The sequence below is a fragment of the Brassica rapa genome, chromosome A05 (genome assembly GCF_000309985.2).
Source record: "Brassica rapa cultivar Chiifu-401-42 chromosome A05, CAAS_Brap_v3.01, whole genome shotgun sequence".
In the NCBI taxonomy this organism is placed as follows: Eukaryota; Viridiplantae; Streptophyta; class Magnoliopsida; order Brassicales; family Brassicaceae; genus Brassica; species Brassica rapa.
Window position 1 is genome coordinate 2,211,360 of NC_024799.2, and position 18,348 is coordinate 2,229,707.

Consider the following 18,348-nt stretch of genomic DNA (forward strand, 5'->3'; position numbering starts at 1 on the left):
GGTATTATGAGTTGGGTCATTTGGAAAATGTGGTTGGTCCAATGCATCCTCTATATATATATACAGTGAAACCTCTATAAATTAATAATGTTGGAACTACACTAAAACTATAATTTTTTTTATTTTTTATTAATTTATAGAGATATTAATTTATCGATATACTAATTGAACCAAAAACTCAATTTGGAACTAACAAATTATATTATTTTATAAAATTTTTTTATTATATATTAATTTATAGAGTATTAATTTAAAGAGGTTATACTGTATTATTTGAAAAGTGATTTGAAAGAAAAATGATGACATGTCATATCAACGATGATGATATGAATGAAATTAATTGTGGCATAGACATTTTTATTTAATGTTGATTTATAATTTTGATAATTATTTAGAACATGCTAATAACTTATAGATCATCATTAATATAACAATAAATAATATAATATATAGTAGAAATAGAATTGTAATAATAATTTACAATTTTCTAATTATTATATAATTATATTTTTATAATTATATAATTTTACCACTAAAACAATTCTTCAAACTTTTTTATGCAGTTTTTTTATAAAAATTACAATTATTTTAATCCAATACCATTAGTTTCTTTTAATATCTACACATTTTAGATATTTAATGTCTCTTAATTTTATAGAATTTAATTTAATATATTTTAACTAAAAAGTTGATAAAAAATTTTTCCAAGATTAATTTTTTTTAATATATATACCTTTATATGATTATATATATATATATAAACTTAAAATTATTTAAGTTAAAATTTAAATATTCTGATGACAAAATAAATAAATATTCTAAGCAAATAATAAAAATCTAAAAAAAATATCAAAACTTATTTTAAAATATAATAAGTTTTAAAACATAATTATAGCATGTGTAAGAGTTGGGGGTAATACGAGAATATTTAACAACTTTCGATCAAACGTGGAATATCCTATTATACAACATTGAATCATTTCTTAAACTTGGTTGGTTTCATTCACATCTCTTACTAAAATAGAAATTTTTTTAATGGTCTTAACCATCAGTCATATGTTATTTATATAAAATGTCACTAATAATTAATGAAAACACTAGAACTTCATTAAAATAATTATATAACAATAGTATACAACAACAATTAAATTTATAACTGAACAGTGTAATATAATTAATAATTGACTAAAACATTCAAATAATTTATGAAAAGTGGATAACTGTTTTTTCTTGCAGGTTTAGATACTAAAAATAGTTTCAATTAATATTAAATCAATCAACTTAATACATTGATTTATTTATATTTTCATAAATAGACACGTACATTCATGTAAACTTAAATAACTTTCATATTCAATTAAATAGTGTATAAATAAAATTTTAGAGTAAATAAATTTTCTGCAAATAATTTTTATAATTAAAATTTTATGAAAAAATATATCACACAATTAATCAAATAAATTACAGAAATTTATTGAAATTTTATAAATAAAAGCGAAACAATTGAAAAATAAAGTTAAGTCATATTTTATATAAGTTTTATATTTAATATAAATACAAATTATATAATTATATATGTTTTCAAATACAATAATACAAAAAATATAATTGTTTTTTAATTTTGTAAATTAAAATTTATTTAAAAAATTCCAGCATTTTAAGTTGTCTGTTATAGCACGTGTAAAAGTTGGGAGTGATATTATGTAAAAACCTTCAATTCTTATGTAATTTTTTGGTTGGTCTATACAGTATTAAGTATAGCATGTGTAAAAATTGTGGTAAAAGTATTTACAAATCCAATCTTATAACTTAAGTAGAAATTTTTATCTGTTTCAAAAACAATGTTAAGATTTCAAATTTAAGGTTTTGAACTTTGACACTTCAATTACAGAGTTCACTTTTAAAAAAATTATTTTTGAAAATTTTAATTTATTTTTAATTTATACAACATTTTAAAAAAAATTCATTTTAATTTAGCAATTTAGTCTTTACAATTTTATATCTTAAATATTTTACAAATATTTTATTATTTTATAGAAGGTTTAAATATTAAACAATGCTAAAATTCATATAAATTTCATATAATCTGAAAGGTTCAAAATTCTTTTCTGAAGGTTTCAAAATTCTTTTATGAAAGGTTCAAAATTCCTTTCTGAATGGTTCATAATTATTTTCTAAAGGTTTGTGAATTCCTTTCTGAATGGTTCATAATTATTTTCTAAAGGTTTACGAATTTCATTCTCAATGGTTTGTGCGACTTATCTGCCTTTACTAATTAGAGCGGCATGTTTCAGTCTCTAGGAAGTACTTTAACTCTTGTTTACCAATTAAATCAGGAGGAGGAAGCATGTATAACTTCATCTATATCTTATGTTATTCATGATTTATGTTAATGGCTATGAAGAGTTAATAAACGGTTAGTAATCTTTTTGTAAAGGATTTAGTTTTTTTTTTCCTAAAGGATTAAAAAAATTTTGTAAAAAAAACGAGAGGTATATCCTAATTTCATTGTAGTACTCAGAAAGAGTGTCAATCTGTATAATATCGTTCCAGTTTAAAAATTATTCTAGATACTTTCATAGATCAGGAATATCTCATTTTAATATAAAAAAAATGTCTATAAATAGAAACACATAACTAGTGCAAAGACAATTATAGTCCCTATATAGACTTCTACTTAATCATCTCCTCAATAAAAAAATAATAATTAAAACAAAATTAAGAATGAGAATAAAATATTTTCTTTACTAGTGCTCATTGTAACATCCTCCAATTAAGTACTCTTCGACACCTGATTTCTACGCTCGACATCTCGTAAGCATTCTTATCTGTAATACTAAGAATTCCACTTCCCACTTTTCCACTAACAAATATAATTAATTTTATGTATAAGTGGAATTTTTTTTTAAAAAATGTTAAATTAATTTGAACAAAAAAATCTTTTTTTACATTTTCTGTTGCATTGTTTTAAGCTTTTGTGTTTAAAAAGAAAATGCTAGTTGTAACTCTATCGTCGTGTGGCTAGCCATCTTGACAGCCCTTTCTCATAGGCATGTCGGTACATTCCTCTGAAAGCTCCAAGCCTGTTGCGGACTTAAACAAACATATACAGTCATGTAACGGTGCCCGCAAATGCTTTTGCTAAATGATGAAATATGCTTGGAGCTAATGTGAATGGATTTTTTGCTTGGTGGTTGTTGGACAAACTTCGAATGGGTAGATGGAGAATTAATGTAAACTGTACCATTCCGAAAAATGAATGGTTATAAAGTTTACCAGAAAATTCGGTTGATCACTTGGTTCAAAAAGTTTCTGCATCCAAAGAAAAGCAATTAATGTAAACTTTGTACCATTCAGTTTATTATTATTATTATTACTACTCCATTAGTGTCATTTTAAGTGTCACATTAGGTTTTCTTATTTTATTTTAAAAACATGTTATTCTACAATTTTAATGTAACTTTGTACATTAAATATATTTTTTACCTTCTTGAATAACCAATAAATTTTTATTTATCATTCTCATTCAATTAATTATGCATTAAATAAAGATATATTCTTATTAGTATATTATATATATTTTTTAATTTTTACGAAAAATGTCAAAATGACACTTTTTAATAAATAGATGTTATCTTTTCCCAGTTAGAAATAATGAGGAATGGTTTTCTTTTGGTCAACATAAAAATTGTTTTACACTTTACAGTTTTAGTTATTTATACAACGAACCTGATTGGTTTTTTAAATAATATAACCTGATTGATTTTCCTCGACCACATAGTTTGTTCCTTTTTTTAATAATCTCCAAGATTTCGACGATGATCATTTGTGGTATTATGAGTTGGATCATTTGGAAAGTTTGGTTGGTCCCATGCATGATTAATTTTAGCATGTATAAAATTTGGGAATAAAACGTTGGATCAGACGTGGAAGTGTCTACAAAAGCCCTTTTTCAAAAAAAAAAAAGTGTCCTATTATACAACAATAGATCGTAGTCCTATTATACAACAATAAATCGTAGATCGTTTGGAAATTTTAGTTGGTCCCATGCATTTGATGGTCACAACAACAGAGTTATTCTTGGGGGTGAACCTCACCAACTAGTAAGATTTCGTTATTTGATATTCGATATTTTTTAGAAATAAAAACAAAATATTGTCAAGTTATATTATGTTTTTAAAATAAAAAGGTAAAAAATAAATAAAATAATAGTAGTTAGAAAAAAAATTTCAAAATATTTTTAACGTTGTCATCAAAACTAAATCTTAAATCTTAAATCATGAACCTTTGGGTAAACCTTAAAGTTTTGGATAAATTTTAAACTCTAAATCAAAAACACTAAATACTAAAACACTAAACCCTAAACTCTAAATTTTAAACCCTAAACCTTTGAGTCTTTTTAGCGTGTAGTGTTTTTGATTTAGAGTTTAGGATTTATCCAAGGGTTTAAGGTTTATCCAAAGATTTAGAGTTTAAGATTTAAGGATTATGATTTAGGGTTTATGATTTAATGTTTTGCTGACGACGTTAAAAATATTTTTTTTGTAATTACTACTATTTTTTATTTATTTATTTACCTTTTTATTTTTAAAAATATAATATAACTTGACAATATTTTATTTTATTTTTAAAAGATGTCAAATATGAAATAATATAATATTATTGGTTGGTAAATTTTGAAGTTCTCCTCAAATATGAAATAATATAATATTATTGGTTGGTGAATTTAAAAGTTCACCCTAACCATAAAGGGTGAATCCAAGAACAAGTTCTATATGCAACAACTTTCTCTTCCTATTAACCAACCTTGGAGTCTTGGACCATTTGGAAAGTTTGGTTGGTCCATGCATTTATTAATTTTAGCATGTATAAAAACTGGGAGTAATACTAAACTATGGAAAAACATTGATCATTTGGGAATTTTTTTTTTTTTTTTGATAATCCAGGTATCCGGATCTCTCACTTAATCCGACTATTCCACTGCGTCTAACCGGAACTGGCGAGAAAGGTCCTGGAGACCAAACGGAAACCATGTTAAATCTGCTGTGGCCGAGATTCGAACTCGTGATGACGGGCACCTCAGCCGAAGTTCTTTTACCACCAGACTACGAGGCCCAGTTCATTTGGAAATTTGTTGGCCCCATGCATTGTTAGTTTTAGCACGTGTAAAAGTTGGGAGTAATAGTATCTATGTAACGACTTTCGATTTCTATGTAAGCAACCTTTTGGACCATTTGATTTATTTGGTTGGTCTTTGCATTAATTTTATTGAAAAAGAAACACTATATAGAAACCTCTACTTAATCATCTTCAGTTAAAAAAATAACAATCAAAAGAAATTTAGAATGACAGGAAAATATCTTTCTTTACTAGTGGTCGTCATTGTGATAGCAGCCAAATATCTTTGTTCAGCACCTGAACTAAGAAGAAGTGATTTTCCAAAAGATTTCATTTTTGGGTCTTCAACATCTGCTTACCAGGTATTTCTTTTATGATTTCTTCTAATTTTTATTATTTGTTTCTTAAAATAAATCTGATCATTGCTTATATAATTTATGGGTTTTCGTTTAACATTTCTCAGATTGAAGGAGCTGCTCATGAAGATGGTAAAGGACCAAGTATCTGGGATACTTTCACTGAAAAATATCCAGGTTTTACTTTAATTCAGATTTGAAGACCATGCATAAAGTATATATGTGTGTGAATATTTTCTTACTAATGATTGGTTGGTCTTTCATGAAATTTGAAAATGACCAACTTGTGGAATATCATTGAATAAAGTAAAATGTCAAACCTTATCTATTACTCCATCCGAATTGATCTATATTTTAAAATAATGTTTTTAAAATATAATGTTTTACATTTTAATGAATTTTATTTGGTAATAATAGTAAATGTTAAATTTTAAAAAATTATTGACTGTATATCATTTTTTCTTGTTTTTGAAAAAGTTTTATTTGCTCATCAACTGATATGTATTTATCAAATTTTGATTGGTTAAAATTATTGCAAATAGCTAATCACAGAAAATAAAAAATTTAAAATATTTTCTTAGTATCTGTATAAACCAAAAATATGCATCTTTCTAAAATGGTGGGAATATCTTTTGATTCTTTAATGGGAGTATAGTTGATTAATCCAGTTAATGTTTTCATATTTTTTAATCCGCCAGAGAGAATAAAGGACGGTAGCAATGGATCTGTTGCAGCTGACTCTTACCATCTTTACAAGGTAATTGTCCTTTTGGAATTAACTATGTAAAATTTCTTAAACATTAGTTACAAATATTTTTTTTTCAATTTTACTTATATGCCATTACCATATTACATATACAATGTAAGTTATACAAAACTTTTTTGGAAAATTCTGTAATAGGATAATAATAAACATCATTAATATACTTTAGAAAGAAAAAAAAAATTTAATTGTATATTTGCGAATATAAATTAAGATTTGTATGATTAAATAAATGCTAAAATTATACGTAAATTAATAAATGGTATAAAATGATTAAAATTGGTTAAAAAATTGAGATCATTTTTTTAATTTAACAAATATATAAATAAATTTATTGGTTTGTTGTTTCTTAGCACAAATAAAATAAATTTAAGTTTATTAGAATTTTTACATTTTAGTAAATATTTATATCTTTAATACTATACTTCATCTACTAATCGGTATAAGATATAATTAATCATGAATAATCGATTACTGATCGTTTTGTTAAGCTAATCAATGAAATATTTTTTTCTAATTATCTCTTGATCAAAATGACTCAAGAAATTTTTTATCATAATATATTAAGTAAAACTGACCCAAATTACAGATGATTCTTAAAAAAACGGTGAAGTAAAACTCTGAAATATCAAACCCTAAACAAAATTTCTACCTAGTTAAAAAAAATGATTTGTTAAATTATTAATTCTGGAACATTGTGAAATAAAACACTTAGTTTTTTTCATTAGCCTCAAAATCAGCCACAAGATTTGATTATATCATTTATATTAACACACTGGATTCCAGGAAGATGTAGCTTTAATGCATCAAATTGGTCTCAATGCTTACAGATTCTCTATCTCATGGTCGAGAATTTTGCCTCGTAAGTTCTTCTCTTTGAAGGATGTTCGTTCACATGTGATTTGTTTAGTTTCCAGAACCAATAATTAATGAGCCGTTTCTTTTTTAGATGGGAATCTTAAAGGAGGAATCAACCAGGCTGGTATTGACTATTACAACAACTTGATCAATGAGCTTTTGTCCAAAGGTAAGAGACAACCAAAATTGACAGATAGGCTAAATTAAAGTAGCGCTCTCTGTTTCAGATTACTCTCATATAAGGTTTTAGTAAAGCCAATGTTTTCTAAACGTGGAGATACACATATATATATATGACTAAACTCCGACATAATGTGTAATCTGAAAACATTGTCTTTACTTTTGACTTCAAGAAAATAATGTATTATCTTTGGAGCGATAGCTACTAAACAAATTTCTTCCACCCTTCAGATATGAGATATGTTTTTAGTTATAAACGCAACACAAGCAGTAACGTAAAAAGAATTTTGTTCTGTCTATAGGAATTACGCCTTTTGCCACCATTTACCATTGGGACACACCACAAGGCATTGAAGATGCTTACGGTGGACTCCTTGGCGCAGAATTTGTGTATGTCCTCCAAACCCTTTTTTTTTTAGCATTTGTGATATTTTTGAAGTTTGTTTTATTGGTGAATGAAACAGAAATGATTTCCGCGATTATGCGGAAATTTGCTTTAAGAATTTTGGAGACAGAGTGAAACACTGGTTGACAATGAACGAGCCGTTGTCAGTGGTGCAAGGAGGGTATGGTCAAGGTAAAACAGCTCCAGGAAGATGCTCTAAATTCACAAACCCTAAATGCACCGCCGGAGATGGAGCCACCGAGCCTTATATCGTCGGTCATAACCTCATCCTTTCTCACGGAGCCGCCGTAGAAGTCTACAGAGAAAAATACAATGTGAGTAAGAACAAGTTTCCACTCTGTTTCTTGATCTTCAAGTTACCATAACCATCATATGCCGGAAAATAGTCGTTATATGAATCATCGAATCTTTGTATTTCATTTCTCTGCGGAGAATAACAAATCTGCTCCTGAATGTCGTTCAACAGGCATCTCAAAAAGGTCAAATTGGTATTGCTTTGAACGCCGCTTGGAACTTGCCCTATTCAAAAGAATCAGCTGAGGATAAGTTGGCTGTGGCACGAGTCCTGGCATTCACATTTGACTTCTTTATGGAGCCCCTTGTGACCGGTAAATACCCACTCGATATGGTCAACAACGTAGGCGGTCGCTTGCCTACATTCACTGAACAACAATCTAAGATGCTTAAGGGCTCATATGATTTCATTGGCATCAATTATTACTCTTCCTCTTACGCAAAGGATGTTCCATGCTCTACCGAACAGGTTACACTGTCCTCTGATCCTTGTGCGAACACCACAGGTCGGTTTTCGTATCATTCAAGTTACTTTAATCATTTTAAAATAAATTAGTCAAAATTTCACGAGCCCAAAACTATGTTAACAGGCGAAAGAGAAGGAGTTCCCATCGGTCCAAAGGTGCTTGACTAGACTTTATCTTATAAAACCTTGTCATTTTGGGTTTAAAATACAGGGTCTAATGGACCGGCCAAGGTTCATAGAACATAGACTAATCTTATAAAACACTGTGTGTGTGGTTTTTATTTTTACAGGCTGCATCAGATTGGCTTTTGATATATCCAAAGGGAATTCGTGATCTTATCCTCTATGCAAAATATAAGTTCAAAGACCCCGTCATGTACATAACCGAAAACGGTAATTCACATATATATTTATGAATATTCGACAATGAGCTCTAGTTTCCGGGTGAAATATATTGTAGGGAGAGATGAATTTAGCACAGACAAAATATTCCTTAAAGACGGAGATAGAATCGACTACTACGCTCAACATCTTGAGATGCTTAAAGACGCGATCTCGTAAGCATTTTTGTCTCTAATTTTAAGAATTCTTCTTCCCACATTAATAAATATCAAAGATGTTTTTTTTTGGTATAATTGGGCATAAACAAACGTACAAATGTACAAATGCTTCTTGATGAAATAGGATTGGAGCTCACTCAGCTCAGGTGAAGGGTTTTTTTGTATGGTCGTTGTTGGACAACTTTGAATGGAGCACGGGATACACCGTTCGATTTGGGCTGGTTTTCGTGGATTTCAACGATGGATGTAAGAGACACTTGAAAAAATCGGCTCATTGGTTCAAGAAGTTCTTGAAATCAAAGAAAAGCAATTGATGGAAACTGTATCATCCTTTTGGAAATCATAAGGAATATCCTGGTTTAAAATTTGATAATAATAAAATAATACGGAATCCAAAGAATCGTGTTATCTTTCTCTATTTAAAACTTTTAGTTATATATAATTGGGGTTTTATGATATAATTATAATCTCTGATTGATTTTACTCTACCAGAGTTTGTTCTTCTTTATAATCTCCTGATATTCAACGATAATCATTTGTCGTATTATGAGTTCGATCATTTGGTAGATTTGGTTGGTCCCATGCATTATTAATTATAGCATTGTGTAAAGTTGAGAGTAATACTATAGTATGTGAACTTTCGATACTGAAGAGAAAGCTATTAGAAAGCTAAAAATAGTTATAAAAATTCAATTGTAAAACGTAATTAATATTTCAAAAATAAAACAAATATTTTATATAATTATTTTGTTTATTAGTTTAATTTTTTATATATATATTTTCTCTATTAATTTGTATTATTATTTTTACCGAATATAATTTTATGAATGGCTTTGGGCAACTATAGACGTTCGCACGGCTCTGGTTATCAAACAACAAGTAGTCCGCAAGAGCGATCATGCGAGCATGCGACCATGTGGTCTGAACGTTTGATCCAAATAGTTTGATAGTGAGACACAATTTGATGAGTTTTCCAAAAAAAAAAAAAAAAGTTCAACAGATCAATTTAAAATTATGTTTTCCGTGGAAGTTAAATAACGTCTAAGTTCGAATTACGACTATATGAAGAAAATCGTTAAACGCTTTCGCATATATTGATATTACTGAAAGCTGTTTCTGGACATAGTAACATTAAAAGGGGCCAGAGAACGCATGCATTTGGTCTGATATAGTTCACATGACTTACATGACATAAGATTAACTTTATGACTTAAACCATTAGCAAAAGTCATGTTCAGAGCTGAGCCTAATGGGTGAAACATTCCCAATGTTGACGATACTTAACTTTATAATAAAAATTGTCTTATAATAATTAAATTGTGGACAGGTTCACTTGTGCAGCTGTGCTTGCTAGTCACAAACTTATGAATGAAGACGTGATTGTGACAATATCCATGCACCTCACAAGCCCAAACCAGTGGCCTCCATATGCAAGTATTATAAGTACATACATATTCACGATCTTTTTTTCCCAAATACATATAATTGCTATCCATATTAAAAGTAGAAAAGGCTTAACTAACCATATATGATTTCCTATTTTTAAATTAAGTTATTTGAAAATTCAAATTTCAAGAGCATTAAGAAAATATTCAAACATTAAACAATTAAAAAATATTTTTGACAAATTTTTTACGTATATATATTATAACAAGTGATAGTTGGTTCGTAGAAACTATTATTTTTAATAAAATATACCCAATAATTAACAGTATATATTTCATTGTCCCTGATCTCCCCCATGTATGTACATATATACATATCAGATTTTAATTACATCGTTAGTATTTTTAATGTTAATAGTATATATCAGGTTAACTTGACCAAATGCTAATTTTATGCAATTATATTATTAACTTCATAAATATAACTAAACTAGGTGTTCTGCCCGCATGTGCGAGCATAATGTCCTTATAGATATTTATCTGTTTATAACTATTAAATCAAAACCAACATAATAAATTATTAATTATGTTTTTAAAAAGATAAATCAAACATTAAGCTTTATATTTTATAATAAAAAATATTATTTCAGATAAAAACACAATATATTTAAGAATTATCTTATGTTTTAAAAATATATTTTATTTTTGAGAATTTTATTATATTTACTTACAGTCAATTATTAAGTATAACATATAAATAAAATATTATTAATATATATTCATTAGTTTTTATCAAAATATATATATTCTTATTGTTGAGTTAAATTTTAAAAACATTCACATATATTTTATAAAATATATTTATTTGATTGATTAGCATTTAATTATAAATTGTTTTATATCTAACTATAAATTTATAATAAAATATTATTTTCAGATAACAACAGAATATATCTAAGAATTATCTTATGTTTTAAAACATGTTTTTTTATTTTTGAAATTTTTATTATATTTACTTATAGTCAATTATCTAATATAATATATAAATATAATATTATTACTAGAAATTCTTTTTTAATTTTTTATATTTTAAATAATTCTTAGTATTATTAATTTTAATCACTTATTTAATTAGATATATTTTAAATTTGTTTTTATTTTCAACTAATTTATATAATTTATTTATTAAGAGTATAAATGATTTATTATTAATATTAATCACTTTTTTAATCATATAGATTTGAAATTCGTTTTTATTTTTTGACTAATTTACATAATTATTCATTTAGGATATAAAAGATATTAATCGCTCTAACTTTTAACTTGAAAGCTCCGTTGCAAAATTTTACTTCGCAAATAATAGTATAGATATATATACTTATATTTTATGAATTACCGCTTTTACAGTAGTATCGTTTTACTAAAATACCACTGAGTTGGATTTTCTTGATAAGCATAACAAAATTTCACAGATGAAATCCGGAAGTAATAGAAAGAACTGTAATCGACAGAAAAGGGGTTTGGATTTTTGATGAATAGTACATGAGCGGTCAGGGTTACATCAAAGTCCGTAAAAGGAAACGTCAGCTTTTTGAACCAGAAAGTTTTTTTTTTTTAGCGTTCCTGAGAGTTTTATCTACATGCAAGAGTCTTCGACAGTACACACTGAACATAGTCAATATTAAGACCACATTCAGTCTCCACTTGTCGAAACACAAACGCACATGCATTGGGTACACTTATATTTTGTATGTAAGCAGTGATCCTGCCCACATTCAAAGACGACAATGAACAGAGCTCGAATTTGGGGGTAAAAGAAAAAGGAAGCCGAAATTGAATTCTCTTCCTGATTTGATTACCATGATTTTTGTTATTGAAAGTATAGTTAGTTATAGGAAAATAATTATTTAATCCTAAGTAAGTCACTTTTGTGCATTGTGCTAATATATAGAGTTATTTTTTTTTGTAACTGAGCTAATATATAGAGTTCATATATGAAATATGACTATAAGGATATACCTTTCCACGTAGACCAACGTTACGAGAGTTAGCTCTATAAATACAAGCGAAAACGGTTTAGTTTGCAACATCAACAAAACTCAGCTTTAAAGAACTACATCTTTCAAAAATTCCAAAAGACAAAAAACAAATAAAAATGAAGGTGCATTTTTTCATCCTCCTTTTGATAGTCTCATGGTTGTCCAAGAAGATTACTTCTCTTCCTCCTGAATCACGAGTACTCGGTCGTCGTAGTTTTCCCCATAATTTTGTTTTTGGAACTGCTGCATCTGCTTTTCAGGTAATGCTTCAGTAGGTACTATGAAAATTTTCCAATTTGTTTTTCAATTTCGATAATATAATTGGTAATGGACTTAATTATTATGTTTGACGTTGACAAATGATGCGAAATCTTAGATCCGTACGTACTTGCATGTATTATTTAGGAATAAAATTTAAAGCGATATATGTAAGATGTCTTATAAATATGATGCAATTAGGATGACGACGTTGATTTTATTCTTCACCTTTTGTATGTCACAATGAATAATAAATTGACAAATGATAGAGTTTGTAACTTAGGTTTTCGGCAACTATATCTAAGCTGGTCCATCTGTCCATTAATGTAGTACGAAGGTGCAACAAGTGTAGGTGGAAAATCGCCAAGTATATGGGATTACTTCAGCCACACTTTTCCAGGTCCTTTGTACTTTTATTTATTTATCTAGAAATGTTTTTTTTGATACTATATGTGTATAAGTAATACTAGTATATAGATGTACTCTGTATAATGGTTTGCAAAATTTTCAAATGCAGAAAGAACAAATATGCAGAATGGAGATGTAGCGGTCGACTTTTACCATCGTTATAAGGTAATACAGTCTTGTATGTCAAACGATATTGTTTCTTTGTGTTTTTTTTTTACCCATTATCTTATTTTACTAATTATCTAAATGAACAAAATTATATAAACCAGGATGACATAAAGTTGATGAAAGAGCTTAATATGGACGCTTTCAGATTTTCGATTTCGTGGGCCAGATTAATACCCAGTAAGTATATTTACATGCTTTTATTTCATTTCCGTTACAGTTAATATCTTTAAAAGATATTTTGATGGATTTCTTATTTTTGATATTAATTTAAAGGTGGCAAGGTAAAGGATGGAGTAAACAAAGAAGGTGTACAATTCTACAATGCTCTCATCGACGAGCTTATAGCTAATGGTAAATTAATCAATTAAATCATGAACATTAACCATATTATAAACTTTAGAGTATCTTATATTATATGACCGGTTGAACAAACCTATATGTGCAGGCATTCAACCTTCGATGTCCCTCTATCATTGGGATCATCCTCAAGTTCTCGAGGATGAGTATGGTGGTTTTCTAAGCCCTCAAATAATGTAAGTGGAGGCAATATATCTAGTTAACTATCTTTAGTGTTTAGTCTGCCACCGATTTGCACAAAAACATTTATTAATAAATTTAAAATTTAATTCTCTTAAACAGAGAAGATTTTCGAGATTTTTCAAGAGTGTGTTTTGAAGAATTCGGAGACAGAGTTAAGATGTGGACTACCATAAACGAGCCTTACATCATAACTGTTGCGGGCTATGATACGGGCAACAAAGCAGTTGGACGTTGCTCGAAATGGGTGAATAGTCAGTGTAAAGCCGGTGATTCGGCTACCGAGCCTTATATTGCATCCCATCACCTTCTTCTTGCTCATGCCGCAGCTGTGCATGAGTTCCGGAAATGTAACAAGGTGCATATACATAAGCTCCTTTGAATCGTGTACATTTAACTTTCTTATTAGGAGTTAGCGATATATGTCAAAAATATTTTGTAGAGATGGTGTAGCTGGATTAGTAAATAGCCTTACAACATATATATGTACTACGCTATTTCCTAATCCGGCTATACAGCGTATCCACAAGATGTTCTTTACATATATAGCTAACTCCCGATATTTCTTCAATTTTGATTTTTGAATTAATGAAAAATGATATATATGACAGACTTCACAAGATGGTCAGATTGGGATAGTGTTATCGCCCTTGTGGTTTGAGCCTTATGACTCTACTTCTCTTGAAGATAACGAAGCTGTAAAGCGAGCTCTTCAAAGCAAAATAGTTAATGTATATCTTCTTGTAATGATTAGATATTTTTTGATCGAATATGGTATTTTAGGCATTTAGATCCAGTTATCCACGGAGATTATCCAGAAACACTAAAGAAACAAGTCGGAAAGAGATTACCTTCTTTCACCGCAGAACAATCCAGAATGTTAAAAAATTCATCGGATTTCGTGGGAGTAAACTATTATACTGCACGCTACATTGCTCATCTTCCTCACGTTGACCCTGCACGACCTCGATTCAAGACTGATCAACAGTTGGAATGGAGAGGTAAGAATGCTAATTTTAATATCCGTTTATGATATTCTTAGTGAAACTAATTAACTCAAAGTATTTTTTATGTCTGTTTTTAACAGTAACAAATCACAGTAATCACCAAATAGGACCAGAGGTATGTACATACTTTGTAAAAGTACTAATAAAAAGAGCTGAAATTTTATAAATATCAACTAAGATTCTAAGAATATTAATGTTTCCTTGGTCACACAGGAAGATCGAGGCATACTCCACTCAGTACCAGAAGGTTTACGAAAAGTTCTTAACTACATCAAAGATAAATACAATAACCCTACAGTTTATATTAAAGAGAACGGTGAGAATCTTTGTATATTTTTTTTTTCTCTAATAAAATTTGGATACGTTGGTAACTTTTATTTGCTATAAATGATTTCTATAGGAATTAATGACTACGAAGACGGTACAAAATCACGAGAGGATATTCTCAAGGATACATTTAGGATAAAGTACCACGAGGACCATCTCGAACAACTCCACAAAGCTATAATGTAAATACTGGTCAATAATTTTATTAAAAATTAGTTTCAAACAAACATTTGCATATATATTTATAAAACATTCGCCCGCCTGGCCTGCCATAAGTAATAGGAAAGGATTTTACGTGGTTTAACCATAGTTACCCAGTACTCTGGAGATCGTTTCCCAATCGAAATTGTATTCGTGAATAAATCTCCTACCCGAACTCCTGTTACAGTTTATGCCGGCTATATATATATGAAATTATCAATTCAACAAAAATCACAAATAATCATAAAAAATATAATGTTTCTTTTTGTAATATTTTTAAAGACAATGTTTTTAAGTAATGAAACAATTTCACCTGTAACAAAAAGGAAATTTGTCCTTTCATAATTTCATTACACAGTTTTCTTAATGATTTAAATACCTTTTTAATCGTTATAACAGGGAGGATGGATGTGACGTCAGAGGATATTACGCATGGTCTTTACTTGATAATTTTGAGTGGGAGCATGGATATTCTACTAGGTTCGGCCTGTATTATGTTGACTACGACAACAATCTCGAGCGGTATCCCAAAGATTCCGTTAATTGGTTCAAAGAATTTCTCAGTAGAGTTGGCATAAAGAGTGGTCAAGAAAGAGAGGAAGAACAAGTATGGTATGTGTCACGTGAGAGGTCAAGTCAGGAAAAGAATAACAAGACTCTTGACGATCCAGAAGGTTTCGAGGCGTCAGTTGGCACGATTATGTATCTCATGACGAACACATCGAGAAGAAAAGAAGAAGAGAGAGATCGTTGCACTTTCGATATTCCTTATACTCGGTTGGATTTGTTGTTGGGTTCCGATTCTTCTTTTGGACCCTTGAAAAACATTTTGTAGATTAATCCCAAATTAGATTTTTTAGTATTCAATGGAAATTGCTTATGGGCTATGTGGCTATGTATAAAGAAAATTGTTGAATGGAAATAACAACAATGAATGATACGTACTTACGTAAAAATGATCTTGAAATACTTGTTTGTTTTTAGTTCAAAAAAAAAATACTTGTTTGTTTCCTCTTGTACGTGAAAGCTCGCGTACGCACTCATACTGAGTTTTCTTTTGATGAATAACTTAGAAGAATATTTTGTTGATAATACTTTCGTCCCAAAACATTAGTCGGCTTAACTGATTTTCCGCTAATCTAAGAATATGAGAACATCCATATACATAGTGTTTCCAGTCATTTTTTTCACAAAATAATAAATATTTATATTTATATATATTATTTTCAAAATACATTGTGGGTGCAAAACTTCAAATATAAATCATTTTAAATCTAGTGCGCATCTCTCTTACTAAAACTTAATATACATAAGCCTTTGATAGGAAAAGTTCAGTATACATTAAACTCTTTCTATATATATATTACTCCCTCTGTTCTAATTTAAATGACGCTTTCCAACTTTTCACACATATTTAGGCAGCTAACCAAATACCTATTCTAACCTTTTTATATATGAACTAACTCTAAATCATTATTACGACAACTCACAAGTATAAGGGTAAAACAAGTCACTTTTTGTTAGCTTTTGCTTTGGTTTTTGGAAACGACAAGTAAATGGAGACAAAACAAAAATTGTAAAACGTCAGTTAAAACAGAACGGAGGGAGTAGTATTTAGAGCATCTTTAATCCTATTTTATTTTCTACTCTAAAATGGAGTTTGCAATCAAATATTCTCTATTTTTTTTAATCTATAGTGAATAAAAATAAGGTTACATCATTTATGAACTAATGATTTTATTTTTTTAATTATATTCTATTCTTACTCCAGAATAAAAATAAAGTAGAGTTGTATTGAAACTCAAATTCGTTAGAAATTTTGTGTTTGTTTTTTAAAAATGAAGCAACACAAAATATTAGAGGTACTGTTAATATATTCCACTAAAGTAATAAGGGATTTATACATCAGTATATGTATTTATTATTTTGAGGATTTAGAGTTTAGGATTATCCTTTCACATATATACACATTTAGGGACACTGCTCTAAGACCATCTCCAATGACTTACTCTATTTTTTACTCTAAAATAGAGTAACTCTATAATAGAGTTTGAGTTTGCTCCAATGATACTCTATTTTAGAGTAGAAAATAGAGTGATGAACAAAAAAAAACAAATTATTCTATATTTGGAGTAAACCTATTTTCACTCTATTATAGAGTGAGAAATAGAGTACCATTGAAATATTTTTTACTCTAAACTCTATTTTAGAGTGAAAAATAGAGTGTGGTTGGAAATGCTCTAAGGTTGACAAATATATAACTGTTCTTTAGCAAAAAAAGAAAAAAAGTAATAAGGGATTTTCAAAATAAATTTTCGACTATTGGACCCAGAGTGGGAGAATAAAAGAAAAATGTACCCGACGCGTCATCACACCAATGCCTTCATGCTTTAGTCGATTCATTTCATCTATTATACCACTTTAGCTAGGTAATAATATCTATAAGGTAAACTATAAAATATTTATATTCATCGGGTGCATCTGAACCCATATCACCACGCATCATTTTCTATTAGCCATCAAACCTAATCCGTAGCTGAACTCCCATGTGTGAGTCTGGGAGATAAAGAGACCACTAGCTAGAGTGTCGACCAGAAACACATAAAAAGGATAAGTTATTCATTGGCCAAGTAGACCAAAGGAAGCAATAAATTCATAATATATTTTAACTATATATGACGAACGTTACATTGATGTGTCGAACAATCCCTATATGGGGCCCTGAAAACAAGAAAACAAATAGAAATTTGGATAGCGACATAGAAAGTTTCGAGGTAGGCATAACGTAAGAGTTCTTTGAGGAAAAAAAAAGGAGTTCTTTGAGGAAAAATAACGTAACGTAAGAGTTCGAAAAAACGTAACACTAAACCCTTTCTCAAACGTAAGAGCATCTGCATTAGTGAACTCCCTGTGGAGTTCACACAGTTTTCGAAAAAAAAAAATATTAAAATAAACAAAAGCAATGAACTTGTCTCTTGGGAATTCACTGCACTGAATCTGGATCATCACTGTAGCGC

At 28.8% G+C, this 18,348-nt stretch overlaps 2 protein-coding genes across 3 annotated transcripts; both read left to right on the top strand.

The window, feature by feature from the left end:
* Nucleotides 1-217: 217 nt before the first annotated feature.
* LOC103866798 (beta-glucosidase 15) lies at nucleotides 218-9,994 on the top strand. Of its 2 annotated transcripts, none has more exons than XM_009144780.3 (12): nucleotides 218-5,480; nucleotides 5,582-5,651; nucleotides 6,173-6,231; nucleotides 7,024-7,099; nucleotides 7,187-7,264; nucleotides 7,578-7,665; nucleotides 7,740-7,995; nucleotides 8,148-8,481; nucleotides 8,566-8,597; nucleotides 8,732-8,834; nucleotides 8,902-8,998; nucleotides 9,126-9,994. In XM_009144780.3, exons 1-12 carry the CDS (start codon nucleotides 5,346-5,348, stop codon nucleotides 9,313-9,315), a joined length of 1,518 nt encoding a protein of 505 aa, XP_009143028.2. In that variant the 5' UTR covers nucleotides 218-5,345; the 3' UTR covers nucleotides 9,316-9,994. The 2 variants fall into 2 exon arrangements, with proteins under 2 accessions (XP_009143028.2, XP_009143029.2); XM_009144781.3 differs by having other exon boundaries at nucleotides 7,068-7,099.
* A 1,510-nt stretch (nucleotides 9,995-11,504) lies between these two features.
* Nucleotides 11,505-16,290, top strand: LOC103866801 (beta-glucosidase 28). The gene is made up of 13 exons (XM_033292422.1): nucleotides 11,505-12,685; nucleotides 13,014-13,083; nucleotides 13,201-13,256; nucleotides 13,361-13,436; nucleotides 13,533-13,610; nucleotides 13,705-13,792; nucleotides 13,899-14,154; nucleotides 14,408-14,522; nucleotides 14,573-14,797; nucleotides 14,884-14,918; nucleotides 15,017-15,119; nucleotides 15,204-15,312; nucleotides 15,731-16,290. Exons 1-13 carry the CDS (start codon nucleotides 12,542-12,544, stop codon nucleotides 16,164-16,166), a joined length of 1,791 nt encoding a protein of 596 aa, XP_033148313.1. The 5' UTR covers nucleotides 11,505-12,541; the 3' UTR covers nucleotides 16,167-16,290.
* The last annotated feature ends 2,058 nt before the right edge of the window (nucleotides 16,291-18,348 follow it).

Bases quoted from the DNA above. Each gene is read 5' to 3' on its own strand.
- LOC103866798 (XM_009144780.3), top strand. From the start codon at position 5,346: ATGACAGGAAAATATCTTTCTTTACTAGTGGTCGTCATTGTGATAGCA. The intron at 7,100-7,186 runs GTAAGTTCTTCT...TTTCTTTTTTAG, and splicing joins ATGGTCGAGAATTTTGCCTC to ATGGGAATCTTAAAGGAGGA. The intron at 8,598-8,731 runs GTGCTTGACTAG...TTATTTTTACAG, and splicing joins GAGTTCCCATCGGTCCAAAG to GCTGCATCAGATTGGCTTTT.
- LOC103866801 (XM_033292422.1), top strand. From the start codon at position 12,542: ATGAAGGTGCATTTTTTCATCCTCCTTTTGATAGTCTCATGGTTGTCC. The intron at 13,793-13,898 runs GTAAGTGGAGGC...TCTCTTAAACAG, and splicing joins TTTCTAAGCCCTCAAATAAT to AGAAGATTTTCGAGATTTTT. The intron at 14,155-14,407 runs GTGCATATACAT...TATATATGACAG, and splicing joins AGTTCCGGAAATGTAACAAG to ACTTCACAAGATGGTCAGAT.